At 43.7% G+C, this 19,992-nt stretch overlaps 1 protein-coding gene across 3 annotated transcripts in view; it reads right to left on the reverse strand.

Moving 5' to 3' along the window:
- The window catches only part of CDYL2 (chromodomain Y like 2), a 195,355-nt gene that overhangs the window by 19,386 nt on the left and 155,977 nt on the right, over nt 1-19,992 (reverse strand). For all 3 annotated transcript variants that reach the window (XM_077890933.1, XM_077890932.1, XM_077890931.1), the window contains exons 3-4: nt 8,703-8,920; nt 792-964 (exon numbers count right to left, since the gene is read on the reverse strand). In XM_077890933.1, the coding sequence (XP_077747059.1) occupies nt 792-964; nt 8,703-8,920 (391 nt within the window). The remainder of the gene's footprint in view (nt 1-791; nt 965-8,702; nt 8,921-19,992) is intronic.

A 19,992-nucleotide genomic window follows, 5' to 3' on the forward strand; every position in this document is an offset into this window, starting at 1 on the left:
AAAACCCCTCGTTGTGAAGCCTGAGGCACCAAGACACACAGATAAGTGTTCCTTTCCGAGAGACCAGGTGGCATTACCACACTGTGACTCCTGTTTGAGCATGGGACAAGGTGCAGCAGCAAGCATGAGCCCTTCCCAGGGTGGAGGCTGAGTGATGGCTCTTGTTGAAAATAACACTCAATTGCTTCTGATAAATCCATAAATAATAGGGAAATATCTATCCTTTAGGGTCCCAAAAGAGATACTGATTGTTGGGATCAGATGTCAGCCCCAGGATCCCAACTTCTGTCCCAAAGGCAACAAGAGAGGCAGAAGCACTCCGCTGCCCCCCATGGGGTCTGCAAATGCAGAGCTGCCCAGGGTATCCTCCATCCTCTCTCCAGTGCTGAGCCATGTCAGCTTCAGGACACCCAGAAAATCAAAGATTTCACTATCAGACAGACAGTGGGAGTAGCATGGATAACACATGGGCATTACTAGATGCTGTGCTTAATATAAAGAAATAAAATCTCTTTTTGATCAAAAGAATAAAGTGGGATCTAACCTAAAGAGCAAAGGCACCTTAATTTTGGCAGAAAAATACAGGATGCTCAATTAAATCCCAATTTCAGATAAAAAACAAATAATTTTTTAGTATCAGTATGTCCCAAACATTGCACAAGATATACCTATGATAAAAAAATTCTTTGTTGTTTGAAATTAAAAATCTAACTGAGCAGCCTATATTTTTATGTGCTACAATTGCCAAGAGGAGGCAGGTCCCAAAGTGTCCAAACATGAGCAGAGCTCACCTGATGGCTTCTGCAATCCGGGTACTCTCCTTTCTCCGGTCACTGGACAACCGGCCAATTAGGTAGGAGTAATCTAGGCCACTGCAGAATACGCTGCCCACTGCACTGAGAAGCAGCAGTTTGCTGTCGTCCGTGGCCGCGTTGCACAGCGCTCGCCGGACCTCCTTCATAATCTGTGGGCAGAGATGGATTTGCGGCGATGTTAAGTGTCTGTCTAAAAGCCAGGGGGCTTTCAGATGTCAAGCCCGCCAGAGGCCTTACCCCTGAGGAAAGAGGCGAGTGCATCTTCTCTTCCTATGCAGGAAGACTCCTGCATACAAGCCACATCCAGACTAAGCAAAGAAACATCAAAACCAGAGCTCCCCTACAGCTTCCCCAAAGCAGGCAGAGTGCTGTGAAGGTGGCAGTGGGGTCACTGGCTACAGACTTGGAAGCCTGGCTTGGAGCCGGGTGATCCCTGGTAAATCTCTACAAATCTTTTTCCAGCATTTGCGTGTTTAGCCCTTCTCAAAGTGTGGGGGAAATTCCTATGCACATTCCCAAGGGAGGTATGTTAGCCTTATCTAGAAGGCCAGATTTAATCATACTCTTGCTCATCCTTAATTCAACTAAGACTTTGGCATGGCTCAGAGGTACCATGTGAGAAGTGGGCTATGGCATCAGAACTCACAAAATTGTCAAGATGCCAAGAAGACAACCATCAGACACAGATTCCATATCCAGCTAAACTATCATTCAAAAGCAAGGGTAAAAAAAGTAGGCATTTTCAGCAAAAGAATGTTTACCACTCTTAGACCCTCACTGAGAGAATTTAAAAAGGATACACTCAGAAAGAAAAACTATACTCAGAAAGCTAAAAACCGGACATGCAAGGAGTAACAGCCAATAAAGAAACATGGTGAATGTGCTGATAAATCAATATAAGAATGACTATAAAATCATCATACTGATTTTGACCAAGGAGGCTGAGGGTTTGCACAAGGGTAGAACTGGAGTCCAGGCGGTAACAGCATGTCAGATGAAGAAAGAATGATGACCACATGCCAAGGTTCTAGGTCTGGGCGTGATGGAGAGGTGAGGATGATGTGGAGGCTTCATTATGTGTACAGAACTTAAGGATAATTTCTTAAAAGTACATGGATTACAATGAATGGGGAGGGGGCTAAAATAAAGAAAGCTCAATCACTCAATCCAACATAAGTGAGAGAAGGAGGAAAAATAAGTGAATAGGTGCAGAAAAGGCATGGTAAGAGAAAACAAGGCATGCACTTGCCTGGGTGGAGCTGAGAGTCCAACTGGGGAGACAATAAGTGAACAGGCTTTTAAGGGATTGTTAATAATTTTTCAATAGGCATAATCATAGGGTACAATGGGAAAATATTATGGGAGCCATGTTTTAAAAACTATACTTTAAAAAAAAAAACCCATTTATTAAGTGCTTGGAGGTGCCAGAGATTGCAAGAGGTAATTTCCACATATTTTACTCCAAATGAAAATCCCACATAGGAAGGAATGGTTTTCACATCTTGCAGGTAATGCAAGGGAGACTCAGAGAACTGGTGTGAAGCCGCCTGAGGTCAGTAGCAAGAGCCAGAACCATGGTACAAATCTCACCCCCAAATCCCTTCTCTTTCTACCACTCCAAACTTGTTGGATGACTTAAATAAATGGGTGAATTTTAATGGGAAAAAAAATAGGGCTGGATGTTTGAATGGAGAATCTCCCAGCTTGTGCTCTGTAAGGATGGGAGAGGTACTTTCCATTCTAACAGGGTATAAGCCACAGATTCATTTTGAACATCAAAAACGTGAATAGGCCACTATCTTGTGGGTCCTTTAATCCATCTGCCTCCAGAAATAGACACGCTCTGAATGATCCATGAACTCTATTTCTCTGAGAGGCAAATAAAAGAAAACCCACTGTAAAGAGGTGCACTGCCATTCCACACAGGATTCAGAGTGGCCTCCCTCTCTGAGGTCACAATTACTTGTCAATTAGTAAAGACAAAATCAAACAAAACAGCCACCTCCTTTATAAATTAAATGGAAAGTAAATTTGTGTTACATTCATGTGAGAAAAGTACAAACTATTTTTTTTTAATTTAAAGACTGTTATATCTAGTTAGTACAGCTCTCCTTTGCCTTTCTCGTATCGATAATCCAATTTGGACTGATGCTTCTACCTCCTTGAAGGACCCCAAATTGTAAAATATAGCTGGTTTGTTTAAAGTAAAACATTCTAAAACGATTGCTTCTTTGCTACATATTATGAAGCCCTCAATACTTTCTTGTTAGACACTTGCTCCAGATGTCAGCATCTTCTAGAGAAAACACACTCCCCCTGCCCCCTTCTGCACCTTCTGCACACTCCCCCTTCTACCTTCTGATCTCCATGGGTTGGAGCCAGATAACCAAATTCACTAGGAGTGGGTTGAAAGGGGGAGTAGACCAGAGTCCCTTTCTCTGCTTCCTCTTTCCTTGCGGAAATCAGCCACCCAGGGCCCATCTCACTGGTAAGCACCTTCATGAACGTGTGCCCAATTATCCCTGACTAAACGCAAACTTTTCCTTCTCCCAACACCCCAAATGTCCCTGCTATGATACTTGTGACAAGCCCCCTTGTCAAATGTGAGCATCTTTGCCTCACCTTACCTCCTGCTTGATTTAAATCCCTGATAGGCAGCCTCTAAGATGGCCTTCAATGATCCCTTCCATGGTAGTCACATGCTTGTGAGTGCAGACAGACCTCATGACTCACATCTTACCTCAAGGTACAGCAAGAGCGGCAGGATGTCCCGTTCAAGAGAGGACTGGCATACAAAAGGACATGGCTGTCCTCCTTTGCTCTGTCTTCCCCTCAGAGCTCCCAGTCTGGGGAAGCAAGCTACCATGTCCAGAAGAGCACATACAGAGCAGCCACATGGCAGGGGACTGATATCTCTGGCCAGTGAGGACCTGCCAGCAGCTGCCTGGATGAGAATGGAAGTGGATCCTCTTCCATTGAGCCTTCAGTAGAGACTACAGCTGCAGACAACCATGCCTTGACTACAGGCTTTGAGAGACCCTGAGCCAGAAGCATCTAACTGAGCCATGCCAGGATTCTTGATCCACAGAAACTGTGAGATAACGTTCATTGTTTTAAGATGCTAAGCTTAGCGCAATTTGTTATGCAATAATAGATAACTAATACAATTCCTTAAAAGCTAAAATAGTCTTCTACTCATCTGTATAGCCCTTGTAACACCTAGTCCAGAATTTCACACATAAAAATATTTAATATATGTTTATTGAATTGAAGGAGTTGCACAGTATTTACCTCCTCAAGAAGTTTACAGTGTAATGGAGGGAACCAGACATTTAACAAATTACCACAAAAATACATGTACATTAACAACCATAACAAGTTCCAGAAGGGAGGGGTGAGTGATGCTGGGAAAACTCCTGAGAGGAGAGGCAGATGTAACCTGGGAGGGAGCTAGGGGTGGGCAGTGAGGAGGGATCCCATGGATGTAGTGATTGAGCTGAGTCCTGAATGGAATGCAAGGCCACTAGACAAGGAGGAAGGAAAGGATGTTTCAGTCAGAAGTACAAGTATATGTAAAGGCCCTGGGGCAGGTGTGAGCATGAAAGAAAGCTAGGCTGGTTGGAGTGCAGGAGAGAAGGGAGAGGGGATCCCTGGGTGGCTCAGCAGTTTAGCGCCTGCCTTTGGCCCAGGGTGCGATCCTGGAGTCCCGGGATCGAGTCCCACGTCAGGCTCCTGGCATGGAGCCTGCTTCTCTCTCTCCTCCTGTGTCTCTGCCTCTCTCTCTCTCTCTCTCTCTCTCTATCATAAATAAATAAATCTTTAAAAAAAAAAAAAGGAGAGAAGGGGGATGTGTAGTATGAAGCAGGGAGGCTTACAGCAGTGGGCAGCTCAGAACACAACAGCCTCATTTGCCTCATGAACAGTTTTGATTCTTAAAGCAAATGGAATCACTGTCGTATCTGAAGTATGTGCGCGTATGTGCGCATGTGTGTAGAAGGGGTGACTTGATCAGATTTGCATTCCTGGCAAATTACTCTGCCCTGCCCACCTTGAGGAGAATGGATTACAGGAGAGGAAACATGAAAGAGCATGCTTGTTAGTAGGTTATTACAACAGTCCAGACAGTATATAATGGTCATGATGGAAACAGAGAGAAGAAAGCCTATTAGTGGGCTATTCAAGGATTAAAGTTAATAGGCCTTGGGGTTTGGGTGTGTATGGTGGGTGTGATCAAGAGGGTATGAGGTATGACTCTCCCATGTCTGGTGTGCTCCCATGGACAGTGGTGGTATAGTCTGGTTAGGCTGGGAGCACTGCAATAAACTGGGAGTTGAGAGGGCTTGGGGTCTTTTCTTAATGGGGGAGTAGATGGGCTTTTAATCACCAACACTTTGGGCAATCTATTTTGCTGGTTCTTTCCTAAAGGGGCATTTTCATTATTTTCCTGGTTCTTTGCTATATTCCAGACAGGAGCAATATTACAACACACCCGCTAGCCTCAGAATCTAGTTAACACACCCAGAAATGTATGAATTTCTGCCCATGAGGCCAATCCAACCAATGTCCCATATACAACTAGAAAAGGAAATCCAATTATGCTATGCAGGGTGGCCTCGTCCCAGGTGCTCCATGAATAAGTAAGGCTGGGTCTGCTGGAGGCCATTAAATCACTTCTGCTTCATCTTAACAATGACAGGAACATTTACAGAACGCTTTCTATGTACCAGGCATTTTGTGAGCCTCTTTGCAGACATCATCTCTAATCCCACAAGCAAGGTATCCTATAACTTCTATAAATGAAGAAGCTCAAAGAGGTAAGGTGACTTCCCAAGGCAAGCTAGTAGAGGCCTGGAGAGTGGAATGTAGTCTACTAGACTACAAAATCTATATTCCTCTGGTACCACCATCTCCACTTCTCTGGAGTCTTTCTTTCAGGGCTACTTTACCCAGTTGGCCAGCTTATCTAGGTAGTCAATCTGCTTTGGTTGTTGAGATAGCTAAAAACACCAGATCAGTGTTTTTTTTCCATTTTCCTCCCGTTCTGTTACCAACAGGCACCAATTAGGAATGGAACTCCTAATTAACCAAGTCTACATCTCAGGAGCTGAGAACCTGTGCACCTGATGACATCAGCTGGAGGCCACACATCTTCCGTGGTGAGTAGGCAATGGTTAACACATAAAGCTGCTCCAAAGAGACAAGATGAACTCCATATTCATTCTATTTATTGAAGGAAAATGCTGTGCCTTTTAAAAACATGCTTTTAAAAAGTAGTGAAGTAGGAAAAATCTAAGAATCATTACTTCATGAGGATGTTTCATGACGAGCTTAAACTAACAAGGCTTCCAGGTGTATAAAAATGTGAAGGGCAACCTTTATGGTAAACCACAGAGTTCTCTACTACAGAGAATCCTGAGGTGGTTTCTGAAGGTGGAAGAGAGAGACCCCAAAATAGCACACTTATGGGGGGTGGGGGGGGCAGAAGATGATCACAAACTGCAAAGGCTTTAGCTACATCTCTTCCTTTATGGCGATCATTCCTGACTGCCACACCCACAGTCCCTTGAGGGAACTACAGTTTCTGTAAGTCACAATGATAAGATATGTGATTACAAGTCCGAGGACACAGTACCTCCTGCCCCACCCCACTTGCTGGGCCTCCCCGAGCATACTGGATACACTGGGCCATGTCAGACCACCCTACCAAGCCCAGTCAGGGTGGACGGCCACTCCTTAATTGTGTCACTGTGGTTAACCCACTCCTGTGGTTAAGCCTCTGTGTCTTCATTACTACTATGAAATCAGAGTGCAAGATATCACAGGACAGGGAAGGGGAAGTGTGGACTTTGCTGTCTTCAATGGGCCAGGTGCTGGGCTGACTGTGAGAAACAATATGGCAGGCACAAGTGGCAAGGGTCCTGCACCCTGAAGCTTACAAGACTCTAGGCCTAAATTCTCTAAATCTGTGTTATCTTGTTAATAAGAGGTGGACCATAAGAATTCTACATCAGAAGGGTCCTGGGAGAAGAAATGGGAAAAACAACAAATACAAAGCACAAAGAGCTGCTGGTAGCTGGTGCTGTCATGGTTTTTGCCATTTACCCCTCCTATGGCAGGGTGGTCTAGTTGGAGAGGGCTTCTTGGATGAGTCTTTTCCCACATTTGCACCATTGAGAATCTCTTAAAAAATATTAATCGGTTCTTCACTGTTCCCCCTCAGTACCCCAGATCTTAAATGGTGCTATGTAACGGCAGTGAGTATTCACTGTATCCCCATTCTGTTCACCTAAAATATAAGCATGATTAGCATTAAAAAGGTAAGGTAGAAAAAACAGGTAAAACAGACTTCATCAAAATTTTAAACGTCATACATCCAAGGACACTATCAAGAAAGTAGCAAGCCACAGAATGAGAACATATTTTCTTTCTTTTCTGTGTGTGTGTATTTTTTTATGGGAGTTCGATTTGCCAACATATAGCGTAACACCCAGTGCTCATCCCGTCAAGTGCCCTCCTCAGTGCCCATCACCCAGTCACCCCATCTCCCCCCACCTCCCCTTTCACTACCTCTTGTTCGTTTCCCAGAGTTAGGAGTCTCTCATGCTCTGTCACCCTTACTGACATTTCCCACTCATTTGAGAGCATATTTTCAAATCACATATCTGATATAGAAGTCTTAAAACTCAACAATTAAAACAATTTTAAGATTAGGCAAAAGATGTGAATAGACAGTTCTCCAAAGAAGACAGACAGATAGCCAATAAGCTCACGAAAAGATGCCCAACATCGTTAGTCATCAGAAAAATGCACATCAAAATGATGGTGAAATACCACCTCACACCTGCCCCACCAGCTACGATAAGAAGAACAGACAATAACAAGTGTCGACAAGGATGCAGAAAGACTAAAGCCCCTGTACACAGCCAGTGAAAATGGAAAACAGCATGTGAAACACAGTCTGGCAGTTCCTCAGAAAGTGAAATAATTTCAGAGTTACCATACAACCCAGCAGTTCTGCCAGGAGGAATATATCTGAGAGCACTGAAAGCACATTCACATGGAAACTTGTACACAAATATTAGTCCTAACACAGTAGTCAAAAATGGAGCCAATATAAATGCCCATCACTGAACAACTGATGGACAGAATATGGCACATCCACACAAAGGAAACGAAGGGAGCAATGACGTGTGCTACCCAGGGATAAACCTCGAAAACATCATGTTCAGTGGAAGAAGCCAGTCACAGAAGACCACATACTATACTCTTCCATTTATATGAAACGTCTGGAATAGGCAAATCTGTAGGGAAAGAAAGTAGATCCGTGGTTGCCAGGGACTTGGCAAGGGAAGATGGGGAGGGGATGCTAATGGGCATGGGGTTTCCTTTGGCGGTGATGGAAATGTGCTAGAACTAGATCATGGTGATGGTTCTGTGCCCTTGTGAATATGCTGAAAAAAGTACATGTTAAAAGAGTGAAATTTATGGTATGTGAATTATATCTCAATTGAAAAAAAAAAAGTAACTGAGCTGAGTATGATTTCATCCAAAGCAAAGAAATTTGACATGCTTAGACAAGCCCAAGATATGGTGTTTGGATTCCAGGGCTGCCCTCTGACTAATTCTGGGACGCTGATCGGTTTTCTGAATCTCTCCATTTACCAAGGTCATCATCTGTAAAATGGGATAGTATCATTACCTGGTCACAAAGATCAAATAGATAATGTATGTAAAGTGATTAGCACACTGTGTCCTACAGTCAAGTCCGCATGTGCGATGCTGGCTTTTGTCATCGGCTCCCCGATGGAACAAAGAGGAAGCTGGTGCCCCACTCTGCATGAGAAGCCCTCTCCAGCCTGACCCTCCCCTCCGGTCCCTGCGTCTCACCTCGGGGGTCAGCGCGTTGTTGTCCGAGGTCTGGCTGGACAGCAGGATGTGTGTGAACCCCTCTTCCTTCCGCACGACAATGTCCCGAAACCTACAGTTGCTTTCATTCTGGCGGACGCTGTACCTGAGCCTCTTGTCAAAGACATAGTCCTTCTCTGCTTCCAGCTTCCTCTTCACGGGGCTGTGCAGGTTTAATCCCCCGTTGGTCAGAGCAGAGCCTTCCAAAATCAGATAACCAAAGTGAGAAACTGACATAGGAACAATCCCACAAGAAGAGGGTGATCACAGGATGTTCAGATTGGATATGGCTGGGACCCTCACACACCTTCTGTTCTTGGGTGAAGGGCCCAGGGATGAACTGCTTCATCTCCAAACCTGAACTAGGACAGAGAGAGTTCTCTGTGCATGGCCCCAGAAGATCCTTGATCCCCCGCCCACACATCTACCCATGAACCTCCGCCTCTGTTCATACGACTTTAGCAGCAAGGAAACCACTACTTTGAAAACTGATGGCCACAAGACGAAACAAACCAAAACACTGCAGCTGTATTCATAATCACCAAAAACTGGAAGCAACCAAAATGTCTTTTAAGAGGCAACTGAATAAACAAACTGGTACATTTGTACAATGGAATATTATTCAGCAATAAAAAGAAATTAGTTATCAAGCCACAAAAGTATGCAAATGAATCTTAGATGCATATTGCTAAGTGAAAGAGGCCAGTGTGAAAGACTACGCACTGCACAATTCCAATTACATGACATTCTAGAAAAGACAAAAGCTTAGAATCAATCAAAGATCAGTGGTTGCCAGGTATCAGGTGGAATTAGAGGAGGTGGAGTAGGTGAAACACAGGGGATTTCTGAGGGCAGTGAAACTACTCTATGGGATACCACGATGGTGAATGTGGGACATGAAGCATTGGTCAAAACCCAAAGAACTCTGCAGCACAGACAATGAAGCTTAAAGTATGCAATTTAAAATTAAATAAACTTAGGAGACTGGAGGGATCCAAAGATGGCACACAGAATGTGATCAAAGAGTCACACTGTATGACAAATGCATGCAACGACCTCACGGAAGGGGGTGGGAGGACCTCACAACCTCAGAAACTCTAGGAATGACTAGAATCTGTAAAACTAAAGACGAAATAGCTCACAGAGAAACAGCGTGCTCCAGTTGGCAAAGCCGATTCCCATGGAGTTGGGTGAGAGTTCAGAATTCTGACACCATTACTCATGGTATCAACCATGGGTGCCACAGCTGAATGGGTAAGTAAACAGACAGGAGGATGACAGGAGCAATGCTTCTCGCCACTGGAGTGGGAGTTTACAGATGAGCATGGGTGGGAGGCTAGAATGATCTGGGTAGCAGTAGATTCAGTGTGGAAGGCATCAGTATAAACTCATGTTTAGCTGAATACAGATACAGACAGTTACATTCAGACATAATTACAGTTACATATGTGGACGCAGGACAGTATACATACATGTATTTCCTCACTCTGTTAGCTGAAAGGGCCCAGAACCATTGACACCCCAATAGGAGCAAGCACACCGAGGGCCCAGATGTTGGTGTCTGATACCATTCTCAGTTAAAGGAACCAGGATTCCCTGAAGAAATGGTGGATTCCAAGCTTGGGGCAGGAAACACACAGGATAAGCTTGTAGTGGTGGAAAGGAAGGAAGTGGTAAAAAAATTAAAAATAAAAAAAATAACCTCCTCAGTGAAGAGACATGTCAAAAGGACAGAGGAGCCAACTGAAAGCACTCTCAATGGCCAAAGGTTGAAAAATTTGAGGAACTGAGAATTGCATTATAACTGAAAGCAAAAATCAATACCTGTGAGTCCATACTGATGTCAGTAAATGATCAAATTAATAAATGAAGGGGGAGAAGAGACAAATCTCCCATGCAGGATTCCAAACAGTTTATGTAGATTCTCTGCCCACAGGGAGGTGAAGCCTAAGTGTCCCCACTTGTTAAGTGTGGGCTGTGCCCGGTGACTTCCTTCCCCATGGCACAGCATGTAGAGGGTCGGGGGACAGGCGGTGTAACTGGACAGTGGAGAAACCTGGCTGGGGTAGACGGAGAAGACAAAGCCCCTTCAGCCAGGTGACGGAGACCAGCATCAACAACGATGAGTCACAGTGATGGTGTGTGCCCCCAACACCATGTGTGGTCTTCCTCCCAAAAACCTACAACCCCAGTGTAGGCATGAGAAAAAGACTGAACAAATCCAAATCAAGGAGCACTCTACAAAATAATTCATCAGTGCACTTCAAAACTATCAAGGTCATCAAAAACCAGGATGATCTGTCACAGCCCAGAGGAGCCTAAGGAGACACGACCACGCATTGCAATGTGAGATCCTGGTAGGATCCCAGAACAGACATTAAGGCAAAATCTAAAGAAACTTCAATAAAGTAAGGACTTTGTTAATGACAACGTATCATTACTGGTTCATCAACCATAGCAAATGCACCATACTAACATAAGATGTTAATAAGAGGAGGGAGCTGAGTGTAGCATATAGAGAAACTCTCTGTATTGTCTTCCCAATATATCTGTTAAGTCTAAAACTATTTTAAAAAGTGAGGTTTATTTGATTTGATTTGATTTGATTTTAAAGTTGAGTTAATAATAATAATTTTCTGGAACGCCTGGGTGGCTCAGTGGTTGAACAACTGCCTTCAGCACAGGGCGTGATCTCGGGGTCCTGGGATCAATTCCCACATCAGGTTCCCTGCCGGGAGCCTGCTTCTCCCTCTGCCTCTGTCTCTGCCTCTCTCTGTGTGTCTCTCATGATAAATAAATAAAATCTTTAAAAAATGATAATAATTTTCTAAAACCCCACAAAACAGTTCTTGGGTAATTCTGACATGCAGGCAGCTTTGAGAGCCTGGACCCGTGCTTCTTTCACTTGGGTGTGCATCAGGATCACCTGGAGAACCATTAAAAGTCCACCTGCTGGGCCATACCCCAAACTGCTATCCCTGCTTCAGCAACCAGGCTCTGCAAACCAGGGTCCAGACAAACGAGGGAGGGGACCATCCATCACCATCACCAAGTACCCCCCCTGATGCCCAGGTGAGCCCTCTGCTTGAATGAACGCTGGTGAGGGTCTGAAGATCTTGTTGAGCATCCTCCACCTGCTGGGTGTGGTGGGTGACTGGCCCATGCAGGATGGAGCTGTGGGGATGTAGGAGGAGGTACAAGGAAACAGAGAGGGAGGTGTTGGAGCCTCTCATTTAGTTTTTGGCAGGGATGCTGGAACCCAATCGAAGCTGGCCCCTTGAAGTCCAACCTGCACCCTGCTTAGGAAAATTATTACATGGACAGAGTGAACAGCCACCCTGTTGGCTGATCCTCTGAGAGCAGGTTATGAGTATGAAGAAAGGGAACATATTTAAAGGACCTAGGACACAGTAAAGCAATGAATGAATGGTGGCTCTTACTTCCATGATCATTATTGCCTGGCTCAGTACACAAGTATTCCGGCAGTATTTTCTGCATGAACCCTGTCTCTCCAATAATACAGTAGGCATCTTAAGGGCAGGACCACTGTCACACACAACACAGCCCAACACAATACTTGTATACCAAGGCATTCACAGGAATTATTCCTTGGCCCCTGGAGCCTTGGGTCACCCTGGGGGTGGATTCAGATCCTTACTAAGCTTCGTGGGTCTCAGAATCTCAAGAACCAAGTCAAAGGCAGGGAGCAGGAAATGACACCCCCCCCCAGGGCCCCCTGGGAGGTCCCAGCATGCTGGGTCCCAGCCAGGTGAGCACCCAGCCACAAAGTGGCACAGAAGCTGCAGAGCCTGTGTCATCAGACAGCTTCCTTGAAGCCTCCTCATCTTGTACTTTCCCATTACTCCAAGCAACTGGGCTTTGTCAAGCCCTATGATGCGGGTAAAATGATTCAATGAACTCCGGAAAGTAAACGCGAGCATTTAATTAAAAGGCTGGTGTAGAGGGAGCTGTTTCTTCAGGGTTAACCTCAAAACCTTCAACTCCTCAGAAGAGCTTCCTAATTGGAGCTGGCCAGGGTTTCTGTAGCAGTCCAGGCAGATCCATGCCATGGCCCGGCTGGCAGAGGTAAGCGCATCATAGAAGCCGCCCTCGGAGGACACCGACTCCTGCCCGTGAGAAGTCAGAACCTCAGCGTGGTTCTGCAGGCCCGTGCGCACCAGCGCCTTCCATATCAAAATCCTCCTGCCCCCACCCCAACCAAGTCAAGGCGCTAATTAACAATTATATGAGAGAGGAGGAGGTGAGGCTTATCTTTTGTGAGCAGTTCTATATGTTGTCTACAGATCTCTCAACAGCCCTATGAAACTGCCTGTTTTTGTCTACTTTGCAGGTAAAGAAAAGTGAGTAACTTGCTGGAAGCCACAAAGATTTTAAATGGTATAGCCAGGAATGGAGTCAGCTCTCTCTCGTTTTATTTATTCATTTGAAATCTAATTATTAAAAAAAAAAGAAATCTATTTATCACCTTCTATGTATGGGCCAGCCAGATGCTAGATGATGAGATCCAATAAAAATCAGAGAAATAAGGTCCCTGCTTTCACAGAGTTTGCTTCGTGTCGGGGAGATGAAAAGTCAACAAATAAACTATTACCTAAAATCGTGACAGATGAGAAAATAGAGAGTGACATGACAGAGAATAATGAGGGTGGTGATCTCTGTAAATCCAAAGCCTGTGATCTTTCTGCAAAGGCACAGGATAAAGCAGCCCCCAAAGGACCACCTGACCAAATAAATCATATAACTATCTGAGGAAAACAGAACTGTTTGTTCTCCATCAGGACACTGGGCTCACATCTCTAATGGTGACTTGGAGGATGTATCATCTCTGGGCCAAATAAAAGAGCAGAACCTTCTTGGGGGCCTGAATTCACATCTGAAACTAAGTGGCTAACACGGGCCCTGCATTTTAGGAGGTGCAGAGGAGAGCCTCATCCCAGAGCCCCACAGATGCTGCTGTCACATGGGGCTGCCCACAAGGCCTCTCCCCTTCTGTGGCATCATGCTTCCTGAGACTGTGGCAGGCTGACCAGGAAAACACCATGGGACACAGTACATGCTAGAAGCATGGAAGTCTAGGGCTTTGCAGCCAGGCAGCATGGAAATTCCAGCCCTACGTTTGCTAACTGGGAGAAGCGAGGAAGCCACATGGGCTCTTGAGCATCAGTCTACTTGATTAGAAGATGGGGCCAACAGGACCTGCTTTTCAGGGTTGTTTTGAGTTCAGTTAAAGAGCCAATATGGTATTAGCAAGTGCCCAGCTCATCCTAGGCACACAAATGTCAGACCCCAAGTCATTCCAAAAAAGAGAAATAAACTGGTGAGTCTTCATAGCCATGCCCTCCTCCTCCCAAGACCCAGGAAATGGAGTTCTCGGTAGAGCAGACTGCCTGCCCTGTGAGTCCATAAACCAGGTTGAAACCCAACAAGGGGTCAGCGTGCAGACCCCCACACTCCGTCTCATGAGCTGCAAGGCTGGGTGGCTCACTCACCCACTCTGTGCCTCTATCACCAAGTGTGGATTGGGAAAAAAACATTCCTGCTTCACGGGATTGTTGCCAAGTAAAGGAAGTGATGGCTGCCGCATTCCTGGGATGCAGGACAGTTTCCTTCCTTCTTTTCCCTTCAAACCTTCCCACATTCCTTCCTTCAGAGTAAGTACAAAGGAGCATTTGACGTTAAGAAGTTTCCATAAAATTACGCTCTGACACAGCCCCTGTGCTCCAAACACGCGGAAGTGGCAGATAAATACCGGGCTCACAAACAAGATAATCATCTCTGTGTGTGAGGTAGAATGTCGACACAAAGCACTACGGGGGACTGGGAGTGCCAGGCAGGAAGTACATCTAAGGGCGGCTAAGACCAGTGTCCCACACAAGATGGGATAGGAGACCTGGGTCCAGCGCTTGACTCCAGGGGATATCACGAGGCCTCCTCCACGAAGGCAGAACAAAAACAAAGCTACGAGCTGCCCCTGGCCAAGCTGTACTGGGAGCTCCAGGCCAGGTGGAGGCAGACACAAACTATCAGGGAGGAAGTGAGGAGAAAGAAGGCTAAGAAAATCAAAACAAGAATTTCCCTCTTAAAATGAGTCAGTACACCTAAATTCTAAAACCTAAAGACCTCTAACGCTTAGAAACCTAGCCAACAAAATCAACATTTGTGACATAAATTACTCCAAAGAAGATAAATGAGTATCATGGAACAATCTGAAAAGGACTATAAAACAGGAATGTTTCAAATGCTCAAAGTGACAGATGCAAAGAAAAAAAAAAAAACGCATTCATTGAAAATAAACAAAAATTCTCAAACAAAAGGTAAAGAACAAATGAAAAGAAAAATGGCAAATGGCAAATGGGAGAAAAATATTCACATGTCACGGATAAAAGACTAAGATCTGTAAATTGTAAGAAGTTTTAAAGACTTCTTGGAGACAGAAGGCCCCAAACTCCTCCTTTAACAAAGAGTGGACAGAAGATATGGGCCAGCATCCACAAATCTTACATGAAAATGGCTCTTAAACATAAGACCTCAACTTTCTTTGATAATGTAAATTAAAATCCAAAATAATGGAGTAAGAATCAAAACTATACTGAGATACCATTTCTCACCCACCCACTTGGCAAAAGTTCAAAATCCTGATACTGTGCTCTGCCAGAGAGGATGTGGGGAGTCAGGCATTCTCTTAATTGTGGGTGGGAGGCAAAATGGCATAACAGCAATGGAAGGGACCTTGGCAACACGTGACAAAACTGTTCATGCGCTTACTCTCAAGCTCACAATCCAATTCTAAAAATATGACATCAACATAAACCTCTAACAGTACAAAAATATATGTGCCTAAGATGACTCCCTGCAGGGCTCTTTGCAATTGCAAAATATTGGAAACTATCTAAATATCCAAGTATGGGATGGGGAAATAAAGTTCATTGGGGAAATAAAGTTGGGTGCATCCACACAATGGAATACTATGCAGCTGTTAAAAAGAATGAGCACTGTCTCTGTGAACTAATAGGGAGTGATTTCCAAAATATATCTTTGAATAGAGAGAGACAAGGTGCAAAAGTACTTTACTTTTAGTGTAAGAAAAAAGGAGAAAAGGATAAATCTGACTATTTTTTGTAAAAAGAAAACACAGTAGGAATAAACCAGAAGGTAATGAAACTGGTTATGCAAATACAAGGGGACACAAGTGTCTGGCAGGGAAAATACAGGAGAAGGGGTGAGTAAGGGTTGACACCTCCCTGAGTGCATCTTTCTGTTTTAAGTCCTGGAAGTATATTAAAGCATATCAAGAAAATAAAACCGATGAAGAAAAATAAACTGAATGCAAACAGAAAGTCAGGAATCTAACCCTATTTCAAATGAGTAACAAAAGCATGCTGGGGGAGCATAGAGAGCCAATATGAGTAACTTTTGAATGCAATATTATGACTTACACACCCTCGAACAAACCTTGAACTCTCCCTAGTGGGTTTGTTTTCATAATGGTTAGGTTGGGACAACCCCAGAATTATTTTATAGGCAGTATAGTATTGAGTAAATAAGTAAATGTGTGATGTTGTGGAGAGACAGCATTCTCTGAATGGAAGAAGGGTCAAACAAAGATGTAATAGGGTAGGGAAGAAAGAAATCAGTGGGATTGGAATGAAGAAATTTGGACTGTAAAAGGAAAAATTTGGAATAGGGACCACAGATTAAATTATTGTATCCACGTTAAATTTCTGAAGTTTATAACTGTACTGTGTTGGCTTAAGAGAGTATCTTTTTTCTTACAAGGCACTCATACTGTATATTAAGGGGTAAAGAGGCATGATATATGCAATCCATACTCAAGTGGCTCAGAAAAAATAATCTGTATATAATTTGTATAATTACTTACACATAATATATGAGTGTGAATGTATGTGAGTTTATACCTAAACATATACACATACATGAACATATAGATGTGGAGAAAGAGAGGGCAAACATGGAAGGAAAAATGTTTAAAACACCTGATGAGGGATGTCTGAGTAGCTCAAGTGGCTGAGCATCTGTCTTCAGCTCAGGGTGTGATCCCAGGGTCCTGGGATCAAGTCTCACATTAATCTCCCTGCATGGAGCCTGCTTCTCCCTCTGCCTACGTCTCTCTCTGTGCTTCTCATGAATGAATAATAAATAAAATCTTAAAACAAAAACAACCCACCTGATGAATGTGAAAAGAACTTTATGATGTTTTCTGTAAGTTTTAATAACTTTACAACAAAAAGTCAAATATACTTTTAAAAACAAATATCCTGAAAATAAGAATCAAGCTAAAAATCTCATCCATGAGATAACTCTACAAAAAGAATATTTGAAGAAGTAATAGCTCAGTATTTTCTAGAACTCAAAAAAAAAAAAAAAAGGAAGTTCTCAGTTTGAAAAAACACTGGTTACTAAGCAAGATGAAAAGGCAAATGATAATGAAACTGTAGCCTGTCATGGATAAAGAAAAGATCTTAAAATGTAGCCTGAAGAAAAAAAAAAAACCCTACATATTACAAAGGGTTGACAGATTGAAAGCAAGAGTGATACCACTGGCCTGGGAAGAAAAAGGAACTTCTGCCATCAGAATGCTGAGAAAATAGGTGTCAACCAAAACTTTTATACCTAGCTAAAACAGCATTTAAAGGCCTGAGTAGGGATCCCTGGGTGGCGCAGCAGTTTGGCGCCTGCCTTTGGCCCAGGGCACGATCCGGGAGACCCAGGATCGAATCCCACGTCGGGCTCCCTGCATGGAGCCTGCTTCTCCCTCTGCCTATGTCTCTGCCTCTCTCTCTCTCTCTGTGTGACTATCATAAATAAATAAATAATTAATTAAAAAATATATAAAAAAAATAAAAAATAAAAAAAAATAAAGGCCTGAGTAAATGGGCATTTTCAGACACCCCAACATCAATAGCATTTATCTCCCAGAGTCTGAAGGAATTACAAAGAGAAACTTCACCATATAAAACAGTTAACTCAGAGGAAGACTTAGGACCACGAAACAAAGCTGGTCTTAAAAATTTACAGCAAATGAAATTTTTTTTTCATAAATGTAATCACTGACTATACAAATAATAAACATAATCTTTGCTGTTTAACAACATTGGGTGTACAAAACAAAACCAAGCTGTCCAATGAGAATTTAAAGCCAAGTAGCCTTGCTATATTCAATAGGACATCATATGTGTTTGAAAAAATCTAGAGTTGAGCATATATGCTAAAATTTAAGAATACAAATACAATATGTGGCTGGCTTCCAAGTCAGCCCAGGGTGAGGGAACCTATAAAATATACAGTTCATTAAAAAAACAAAACAAAAACAAAAAAAAAAAAAGCTTGAAAGCATCAGGGAATGAGGAGGAGAGAAGAATCAGAGAAACAGAATGTAAAATAACAGAAAAAAATCCAAATATATTAATAATCACATTACTCTGAAGGAAGATTAGATTAATATATTAAAAGATAGAGATGATCAGATTGAACAAAAGATGAAAGAATCTGGGTGTGTGAAGGATTCCCTAAGAAGAGCTCCTTTTTTCTTTTTTCAAGATTTAATTTATTTATCTACAAGAGACACACAGAGAGAGACAAAGACATAGGCAGAGGGAGAAGCAAGCTCCCCACAGGGAGCCTGAAGGGGACTTGATCCCTGCATCCTGGATCATGACCTGAGCCAAAGGCAGATGCTCAACCACTGAGCCATCCAGGTGTCCCCCTAAAGAGAGATCCTTAAAGACCGAAAAAGTCATCTCAGCTCAGCTATAGAGAGGAATAAACTGGGCCAATCAACCAAGAAATGAAAGAGAGATTCCAAAACTATCAAGAAATGGTACACAGCCATCAATGTGCAGGAAGGAAAGGTGTCTTGGGAAACACACTGCAGTTTGTCAGATATGCAAAGAGAAATAGGTAAATAAGGGAAGCTGCCCTGGGATAGGGGAGGGCAGGGGTAAAAGGCTAGAGGGAGCCAAGGAGGTCTGCACAGACCAGAGGCAGACCACAGGAAACTTCTACCACACAGTATCAGCTCCCAAGAAACATGTCCAGTCTAGGCAGGGATTAGGGTCTGTGCCCATTTTCCCCATCAAGACCATGTCGAACCTTAAGCACAGAAGGGCACAGAGAGGAAGGACAGGAAAGTTCAGGCAGATCACCAGAGGATGCTATCCCTAACTAAGGGACACACTATCCAAGCTACTTCCACATGCACATGGTCCTTCTCAGGAACTCAGGCAACTCTTTGATTATCACAGGCAGTGGGGCTAAGAGAGATCTACACTTGGCCAAAACAATCCAAAATGCAGATTTTGGGGTCAGTACAGCCTCATCCTCAAAGTCCTTTCTCTCAATGGCTCACCATATGCAATATCTATATTGAGTTGGGTACTTACTATGTGATTCACGTAGCTTATCCAATTCTAACAAAAGATACAATTTTATCCCCATTTTACAAAAGAGTAAACCAAAAGCCAAGGTCATCATGCCATCAGAAAGTGCCAGGATGGGGTTTAACCTCCAGCATCTTGATTTCAAACTTGACACTTAATTCAAGCACCAAGGCTCAAATCTAACACTAGTCTTGGGCTCTCCCACTGGTGTTGGCTCTGCTTTTCTTCCTGAGAGTCCAGTCTTCGCTAAACAGTGCAGAGAGGAAAGTTCGAACACTAAACTTGGACTGGTATCATGTGATGCCAAGCTCATTCTGCTATGTTATCATCTGTACACCTGCTGGATGCGCCCACTGAACTCTCTGGGGACAAGCCTGAGAGTTACTCACCCCTGCATCAGTAGGACAGAGCACAGTGCCTGGTAAACAGTGACTGCGCTACAAAATGCTCATCAGGGAAATGAATGAGTGAAAAACAAGTGGAGCAACCCCACTGTACCACAAGCCAACCTCGTAATGAACACTCCTGATGCTGGGGTGCATTCCATATTCATTTCTCCTTGTGTTGGCGGCCCTCCCACACCTTTGTATTAGTCCCGTGCAAGGAAACATTTGTTTACTGAAATCAGGTTGATCTCACACCTAGATGACTCATATGAGGCCTTCTGCCTCATGGCAGCCGAGTGAGATCTCACCTCTCAGAGACACCCAGGGAGACAATGCAGTGAGAGTGCTGTGAATTTTCCTTCCCTTGCACAGAACGTAGTGACACCATTTGTGGTCTGAGCCATCACAACACAGAAGGAAGAGGTTGAGAGACCAGAGCCCGTCTCTGCCCTGGAATGCCCATGTGCT

This window comes from Canis aureus, chromosome 3 (assembly GCF_053574225.1).
Source record: "Canis aureus isolate CA01 chromosome 3, VMU_Caureus_v.1.0, whole genome shotgun sequence".
Lineage (NCBI taxonomy): Eukaryota > Metazoa > Chordata > Mammalia > Carnivora > Canidae > Canis > Canis aureus.